This window comes from Alligator sinensis, unplaced genomic scaffold, assembly GCF_000455745.1.
Source record: "Alligator sinensis unplaced genomic scaffold, ASM45574v1 scaffold203_1, whole genome shotgun sequence".
Lineage (NCBI taxonomy): Eukaryota > Metazoa > Chordata > Crocodylia > Alligatoridae > Alligator > Alligator sinensis.
The window spans coordinates 3,261,068-3,270,128 of NW_005841949.1; the positions used below are offsets into that span (position 1 = coordinate 3,261,068).

The window sequence follows — 9,061 nt, forward strand, 5'->3', positions numbered from 1 at the left end:
GATCGCGGCCGCCGCCCTGCTCTCCGGCCCGGCCCCGCGGGCACAGGTCGGTGCGATGCGGTGCGGTGCGGGACGGGACGGGACGGGGCGGTAGCAGGGGCGTTCCCCGCCCGGACTCAATTCTCCTCATAGCCACTGCGCTGCCCCTGCCCGGGAGGTGTGGCAGTGCCTAGGTACCCGCCAGCCTGGTTTGGTCTCCGTTGATTTGGGAGGCCTGGAGCAGAGCGCAGGGCTGCGGTGACCCCTTCTTTCATCTGATGCCCTTCATGCCCCCCCCCCCCTTGCCGGCCCCCAGCCCTGTCCCCCTTGCCGAGCCCCAGGCCTGTTTCTGTACCTGTTCTGTTTGGCGGGTTCATCTTCAGGGCCGGATCCCTCCTTCCACCCAGGGTTTGGGTTTAGAGGCAGAACAAAGCCTCCAGGCAGGGGCTGGGGGCACTAGGGGCCCTGGGCTGGTTCCCGGGTGCTTTCTCCACAGGGGACCCAGTGGGCAAGCTGCACAGGTGGGCATGCTGGCAGTGTGCACTGATCCTGAGCCATCCCACTGAGGCCGGATACGAGTAAACCCTGCCAGTCCTTCATCATCAACCGGAGAATTTAAAAAGGGCTGTGCAGTGGGTGAGGCAGTCCTTCCCCGGCTGAGCGAGACTGGGGGCCAGAGAGGTCTGAGCATCTAAGGGCAGCTGCACCTCTTTGTGGATAAGACTTCTCTCTCGCTGTCTCCCCTGCCTTCTTCCAACCTCTGTAGTGTTCGTTCTGCAGCCTGGCCTGATAATGCTCTGATTAAAGACACATAACGCCAGCACTGAGTCAGATCACCAGCATCAAATGAGATTTAAATTGCAAGCTTGTAAATTAGAGGGTATTCTGCTGAAGAGGAAACCAGTGCAAGATGCTCTCTCTGAATTACAACTGCATATTTTCAGTTGATTTATTTGTATTGTGATAACTCTTGAAGGCCTCTGCCAGGATCACAGCACAGTGTGGTAGAGAGCAGAGCTGGTAAAAGCCTGATGTTTGTTTCTTGGTCCTTGTGCTTGGTGATGCGCAGATTCGTAGGAAGGCTGCTGGTTCATCTTGCCATAGGAACCCGCTCCCTCCCCAGCCCAGGGGCAGTGGCTGATCTCTGCCCTGAATAACTCATGATCTAAGAAGTTATTAAACCAAATTTTAGTAGTGAAAGAAACTGGAAATAAGAGAGGAATTACTGGGTGAATGATGAGCACAGTGTGTGTAAAATCTGTTTTTCAGTATTTCTTGTAATAAATCCCTAGCATTAAATCTGGATAGTTGCAAGATGGTTTGGGGTTAGGGTTGAGTTTGCGGCACTGCTGTTTGCATAACCTGCTGGAGTATTTCACCTTGGACTGTTACCTTTCTCCAGCTGGTATTTGATCCAGTACTGACCCCAAACCTTTCTTTGCACTGATTCCCAGGCCCTGAGGTGCCAGTCTGCTTGGGAACCCTATGCCATGATTACATCTTGCAAGACCTGGGATTGGAGACCCAATCTCTCAGAGAGAGACCTGTGGAAAAAGGACCTCCCTCTAGACGGTGAGTATCATGCAATGGCTCATCCTCCTTCCATGCCCGGCCCACTCCTGCTCCTGCCCTTTCTCACACTCTGGCAAGGAGAGGCTTGAAAACCAGTGAGTCCACATTTCTGACATTGTTTTTCAGATGTCAGAGATGAAACTCAGATTTGGGGAAACTGATTCCCATACAAATGTAGGCTGTTAGGTAACAACAGGATTCGACTGATAAAGGTGCTGCTGTGCTGAGGGTGCTGCCCTCTCTTCTAATGAGAAGCCTTGGGAGAAAAGTTAAATTTTAACCGGTGAAAGAAATGATTATCTGTGATTTGTACAACAAAAAAACACGTGGCTTCTGGTTGTCCTTCATCTCGGCTCCTTGGAAGGGTGTGTTGTCTCCCAACCGCATATAAACCAAATAGGTAAGTTTAGTTTTTGTGTGGTGTTCCACAGGGACTGAAATGTTTTCAAAAAGCAGCTGAAAGAACTGAAAGCTGCTTGTTGAAACCTGCCGCTGCTTGTCTGGGGTTCCACACAGCTAGCGCTGTTGTCTCATGCTAGTCTTGGACTTCAGGGTCACTGTGGGGCTAAATGCTAATGCCAGGCTTCTGGAGGAGATATTTTTGATGGGAAACTTACTGTTTGCTGTGATATTTTAAGTTCTTAAGCTTTGGCAGTAGCTTATCTGACAGTTGTACCTGCTTTGATATAGAAAGGTTGTTTTAACTCTTGCCGACCATAAAAATATGTTTGAGAGGCAGGGCAGTTGCGGGGGTGGAGGGGTTGAAAATGCATTTTTCTCATTTCCTCACTGACCTTTCTGCATTCCTTTGGTATTAGGTGGACAGGATGGTGGGTATTGAGGAACAGAAAGGTGGAGAGTGGATGTTGTGTGTGATTAAAATCTGGCTATGTCCTGCTTGGTGCTGAAATAATAAGGCATACTATTTGCATATACACATCACTAGTCATCCTACGATCCACAAGTTCTTTTGAAAACATTAGTTCTTTTTCACTGTATGAAATATCATTGTTCCTATATACAGACAGTTAAAGAAACATAGTGAGAGATGAAGTGATTTAGCAGAAATTATCCATCTGTCTCTGCACTTACAGCTTTTGTCACCTTTAGTCTCTTGAGTGCTTTTCAATTACAGTATTTAAAAACCAAAACTGTAACAAGAGTCTCTCTCTGTTACTTTCCCAATTACAAAATAAATTACTTTGATTAATTGATGGTAGGGGGTTGTGTATTCATGATGGAGATGAACTGATCAAGGAAAATCTAAATCAAAGAGAGAGTTTTGCATTTAGCTCTGAACGTTTTATTTATTTATTTTCTTCCAGAAACGGGTTCCGAAGTGCAGGTTTTGTTCCTCTCACTTACAAGTTTCCCTCTGCTGGCTGGTGTATTAATTGTCTGAATGTGAAATAGCTGTCATAGATAGTGAAGGTCACAGAGGGAGAAGTATTCTCTTGGGTAGCTTGTGCCACTTTATGGCGATAAAGTTGAGGTCATGATGATTTGTGTTACTTAAGCAGAGAGTTGCTATGATTTTGTAGCAGCTAAAGCTTTTTCAGGGCCTTGGGCTGCATTTTTAGTTGGAATGATTTATAATCAAGCCCAGACATCACTGGCGAGTAGTTTGCCATGACCAACCCTTAGCATGGACTATAATCTCTTGTCCACTTGGAGGTGTCTTTTGCAAATTTAATGATTCATGTATCCAGTACTACTGAGCAATACCCCAAAGCATCACCTTACAGCTTTGGGATAATAGATGCTTGTGAGGACTCGGGATGATGCTGACAAGACAGGTTCTTTAAAGTGCTTCCTTCTTACCAGCATCATTTCAGCCTTCCTTGGGATCATCCCAGCTGAGCATTGAGAGAGCTGTTAGATGATCCTTCTTCCTCCCCCACCCCCAAGGGAGCTTTTCTCTTAATTTGGGCTAACAATGAACAGAACAGTGATTTTGCTTCTAGATTGTCCTGTCTGGTTCTGGTTCTGTGGTGAACAGAGCATGTGGTATGAGGTAAGGTGTGGGAAGATGAGGTAAGCCAGCACTTCTGTACCTGCACTCTTAATCAGACAGGTTTCTGTGATGCAGATCAGGTCAGAACACTTATTTTGGGTAAGATCTTTGATAGTGAAGTCACATGGCAGGCAAATGGCAAAAATAGGAGGAGAACACAGGAGTCCTGACTGCTAGTCTCTTTGTATGAGGTTTTGCCTGAATAGAAAAGTTCAAGTGTCTCCCAGGCTTGTGGATTGAGAATTTGTATAAATCAGTCTTGGATTCTTTACAGGTTTCTACATAAAGATACAAGGACAGATTGTAGAAGCTACAGTTTTAATTCCCATAACATGTATGGATTTGATAACAGATTTTACTTGCCCTAGAGGACTCATGTCTCTCATTAGCATAGCAAACATTTCAATAATGCTTACTTCTTGAATAGTACTTTACATTTTCTAAACAACATGCTAAGAAGAAAGAATGGGTCTTTTGTGAAATGAGTATGACAGCACTCTTGCTCACTCAGCTGAAGCTGTATCTTTGCTTAATTTTTCTCAGCCCTTTTCCTCCCCTCCCCCTACTTTAGTATGTGTGAGAGACCTGTGGCTGAGATTTCATACAAAGCTCTCAGTTTCTCCATTAACCTGAAGTATTTTGGGCAGCAGGAGTTGAAAGCTTCACTGTAGTTGTTAATGACTTTGGCTGTGAGCCAGAGAAGAGAGGGGGCTGAATACCAGCTTGAGTTACTAGCATGATGATGGATGACATGGAACAGAATGGGGAGTTGGGGCAGAGACAGCTTGAATGAGACCAGATCCCTAAAGGAGACCCTTCTCACTTTTCAGCAAGACAAGGTGTTCCTAGCCAGTCTCCAGTTAGTCAGTTTGTTTAACATTGTTTTTTGTTGTGTGACGGAGTGGAGAGGATTCATTCACCAGTGGCAGTGAAGAGAGCAGCTCTGCCCAGTTTCCTGTGCTGCCTACAGTGGTCCAATGTAAAATCCTCCATATGAACTGGTCTGACCCTGGAGGCCCACACGATCTCTACCTGACTCTACTGGTAAGGACTCCCTAGCACACTGCAGAGCCAGGGCTCAAGTACTGGTGACCTCTGCTTTCCTGGACCTGTCTAGATTTTTAAATATATTTTACAAGGGAGGGAGAAGAATCATCACTTAAATGTGCTCCTGAGATCTTCAAGTCATCTGTCTGTAATGAAAAGGAGTAAAAATACTAGCTGGATCAGTTCTTACCCCCTTTCCCAAGGAAAACTCAGCTTACATCTCAGGTTTCAAGGTGGCAGTGGGCTGGTGGACTTGTGCGCCCTGCACACACAGCCCCATCACAAGCTCTATTCCATGGGCATGTTAGGGTCCTGTCTTCAGAAAAGAAGGGATATGTTAAGAGAGGTGGGCTCTGGCTCATTTGGTCTGCTGAGTGGTTCCCTCGGGTGTTGCAGACAGGATATAAGTCAGCACATTCCCTGAAGCCGTTTCTAGGCCTTTAATTGCTCACCTGCCATTCCAGAATCTGAGGTGTAAACATTTCCTACAGCCCTCTTTGCATTCTAGTGATATTGGGTTTGCATTGAACTCAGCTTGACTCAGCTTGACTATGGCCCAGAATAGATGTATCAATACAGGTTCCAAGTCCCCACATCAGTAGTAGTGATCTCAACTTCCCAGAGAGCCGCCTGTTGGGATGAACACGATAGGTGTCCTGTTTGGGGAGCTCACAGCTGTTCTAACTAAATATCATGTTTTCCCAGGAGGAAGGCACCATAGGAAATAAAGCAGGAACTCTAGCTAGACAGTAACTGCCAGGCAATTAAAAACAATCCTCTCAAATTTTGGTGCTAGTTTTTAAAACCAGATTTTCCCTTTTCAAAATCCCCTTTATTCTGTTGTGCACTTTGGTATAATCCCCAAATCCATGAATGGAAATGAAAGGAGATTGTTGTGGGGGGAAGAATATCTGAATTGTCTGGAAAGGTTTAGGAAATCAAATCCAGTGAGGAAGTGACAAAGACTTAGTGGAACTTTTGAGACTAATGTTTTCTGTGTTATCCTTGAGCCAGACTGTGATCAGAGGAAGGAGAGGAGAACATGTATTGCCTACATCTTTTCCCCAAATCAAGGGTTTTGTGACAGTATTTACCATGATGGTTATAGGATTGGGAGAGAAGGTGACAGGGTTTTTATATGGAAAGGTTAGAACAAAGAACAGAGACAGGACTCCTGGGTTCTGTTTTAATTCCTGCCACTAGCTCACTTGGGGCTTTGGTCAAGTCACTTAAACTGTATTTCTTCCAACAGGAAAAATCCTGTGCCTACCTCCTGGGAGATAGATAGGTATTTGTGTATCTTAGCAAATGACCTTTTGTAAAGTGCTTTTAGAATTGGTGTGAAACGCACTGTAGGAATTGAGTATCTCATTTGTTGGCTGCAGTTTGAGAATCAGTCCTGCTGCTGCTGCTGAAATTAAATTCAGTTATAATGATCACTTGTCAGTCTGCTTTGTGTATTCCCCTTGCTCAGGCCTTTAGACTGAATGCTGTTCAAGACCAGGACTTATCCCTTTGGCACTGCCCATTTATTGGTTAATGTGTTTGGTTCTTACGTAAGTTGGAAATAATTTCTGAGCAAGGTAGGGGAGTTTTCTTATCTGGGTCAGAGAACAGATTGCACTAAAGCCTTACCTGCCCTGGCAGTTTTCAGGAAATCTAATGCTGTCCTAGGAAATTGCACGGATAATAGGTGATACCAGTACTGAAAGCACTAGTGCGAGTTGGCCAATGGCATTTTTACCACTGGGTCATTGAGACTTGGTCTTAACAGGGTTAGAAAATATTCTGTGGTGAAATGGCTCGATGTACTTTGCTCTAACATACCTGAATGAACTGATGCTAGATCAGTAGTGACGATTTTCCTTCAAATGATCAATACAGACATAGTTTAAAAGTCTTCTCTGCAGGACATTCTAGTAGCCCTGGCATGGCACCAGAAGTAGTTTGATCAGCATTGTGATAGTGGAAAGAAGCTGGAATGGAGAAGAATGTACAGTTCTTCCTCCCCCACCCCCTCCTTCCCACCATCTCTGAGATACTAAACAATTGATATGTAAATTGGGATTACTGCTGTCTACCCTTCCAGAGTTTATATGCAGTTTTACCCCAAATTAGGAGTTATGCTTGCTCTCATGCTCTGCCTCTGAGCAGTGGCTCATTGTAGTTAAATGATCCATGGATAGCAAATTGGAAATGAGCTTGCAATGTGATACAGCAGCAGAAAAAGCTAGCGCAAAGTTTGGACGTAAAGCTGCATGCCAATGCAACACTTTGTGGAGCACACAAATGATAGGCTGTAATAAGACTCTGCCTCCGATAGTGTGTAAGGATCTGGGCTCCCCTCTACCACTAAGGGATAGACAGTTTGGAAAGAACACAGGAAATAACGAATATGATCAAGAAGCTGGAGCCTTTGATTTACAAGGAGAGATTAAAGGAATTAAATGCATGCATCCTTATTAAGCTAACCATGAAGGAGGGAAGAGATGTGACTGATTACCAACATTTGCAAAGTGTGAACATGCAGCAGGGCGAGTACTTTAAAATTGTTCAAGGGTTGGGATGTACCTGGAAGGAACAGGGTGAAATTAAATAAAGCAGAATGAAGATTGAATGTCAGCAACACCTCAAAACATTAAGGCTTTTAGGCTCTGGCATAATCTTTGGGAGGCCATGGAGGAAGCCCCGTTACTTGGATCATTTGAACTTTGATTGGTTAAGGCACTAGCAAATATAATGAATGTAATATTTTTCCACGGGACCATGTTTGAAGTTGGATGGACTAGAGGATTTAAAGCATATTTTCTGTCTCTGGTTTTCAGGTTCTGTCTTGTTTAATGCCTCTTTAAACTATTTTTTCTTTCTTATTTCTCATCAGTCTCTTTGACTTGCTTGATTGCAATCAGGAAATCACCTGGTGTGTGATGAATAAATCTGCCTCTGTCACTGTCATTTGAACATCTCTCTTTCTTTTTTTGTTGCCCTTTATTTTCCTGGCCCCTGTCTGTCTCCTCCTCCCTTTCTCCCCAAAATAGATTCTCTTTTTTCTGAAAAATGAACAGTAGGTTGGATGCTGGCTTTCACATTGTAGTTTGTATTTGAATCTCTGTGTGCCTGCTGCTGCCTGTCTCCTGCATTGCAGCTGACCTCTGGAAATATCAGGGTGATGAACATTGAGAAGGAAGGTGTGGAAGAAAGTAAGGGGACATTCAAGAGCAGGGCACTGAAGCTTTTGAGGGGTGTTGCAGCTGGAGTTCAAGTAGACTGGAGCAGGGACAAGAAACAGTTTGGTATTAGCAGCTGGGGAGCTGACTGGATCAGAGTAGTGTGAAGAAGCAATGAAGATGAGAAGAGGACAAAAATACTGGTACATCTTGAATTCCCATATGATACTATTATGCTTGAAATGATCTCAGTACTCTTGGGCAGAAAGTGTCCTTTCAAAATCACACTTGGCCCCAGAGTCTAGGATGGAAGTCTAGAAGGTATTTGTGCTTCCTGGGTATAACAGTGCCCTTTCAACAGAACCTTGTTATTTATGTGTCTGACGCAGGACCTGCAGGACAAGGTGTGTGAGTACAGGAGTTGGGTGAGGAACAAGGAGACACATATGCAGCTGCACACACGGAGTGAAACCCAGAAGCTGGGCACACAGAAGAAGCTGGGGCCAGGGTCTGCCTCCAACTTTGACACTGCTGCTCAGGGGCAGGAGGCCTGCATCATGAACATTGAGAAAACAGGTAAAGGGGGAGGCATGAGAATAAATGGTAACAAAATCAGAAGGCAGTGGAAAGAGCTGGGGTAGATGGATGTCTTTGTTTTAGAGTGAATGCAGTGACTGTGTTCATTATAAATAGAAGCTGGTCATTTACTAGAAAACTAATTTGGTTAAATGAGGAGCAAATGCAAATCAAGTGTTTACACACAGGTGACAAAATCTCTGCTGATTGCTAAAGACCACTGACTACTTAAAATAATCCTCTGGTCTGAAGCAGAGTAACAGTGTCTGTTTCTTTCTTTTCAAGGAAACTTCTCACAGTTGAATTAGGACCCCTGTCCCTATCCCCAGTGCATTGCCTCCCATCCTTGTGATCTTGCTGCCTTGCATCTCCTCAGTTTGTTGCCTGTTCTGTGTAGGGTTACCATATTTCCAGTTTAAAAAAAGAGGACACCTGTTGGGGGGGAGGGAGAAGGAGGTAGTGGGTAATGATATGCCCGTGCCCTGCCCCTGCCCCCCACTCCTAACCAGCAGTCCCCTGCTCCCTGCAGTGTCTGTCAGCTGCCCCACGTCTGCAAGCACAACTGGCCCTGGTGCTGCCAGGCTGGCGACACAGCTCCTTGATGCCCCCAGAGGGCCCCCCTGTCCCCTTCCCCCACTGGAAGGGCAGGCGCTTCCCCTGTAGTCCCAGCATCCAGACAACTTTCCCCTAGCCCAGCAGGCCCCCC

At 45.3% G+C, this 9,061-nt stretch overlaps 1 protein-coding gene across 10 annotated transcripts in view; it reads left to right on the forward strand.

Annotated features, from left to right (window-relative positions):
* KIFC3 (kinesin family member C3) overlaps positions 1-9,061 on the forward strand; it is a 50,013-nt gene that overhangs the window by 6,587 nt on the left and 34,365 nt on the right. For 3 of the 10 annotated variants that reach the window (XM_006020209.2, XM_006020208.2, XM_006020210.2), the window contains exons 2-3: positions 1,434-1,551; positions 8,169-8,355. In XM_006020209.2, the coding sequence (XP_006020271.1) occupies positions 8,226-8,355 (130 nt within the window). In that variant the 5' untranslated portion in view covers positions 1,434-1,551; positions 8,169-8,225. Of the gene's footprint in view, positions 47-154; positions 174-1,433; positions 1,552-1,710; positions 1,952-4,480; positions 4,610-8,168; positions 8,356-9,061 lie in introns of those variants that run through there. The other 7 variants (XM_025199794.1, XM_006020213.3, XM_025199793.1 and 4 more) reach the window with 5 other exon arrangements.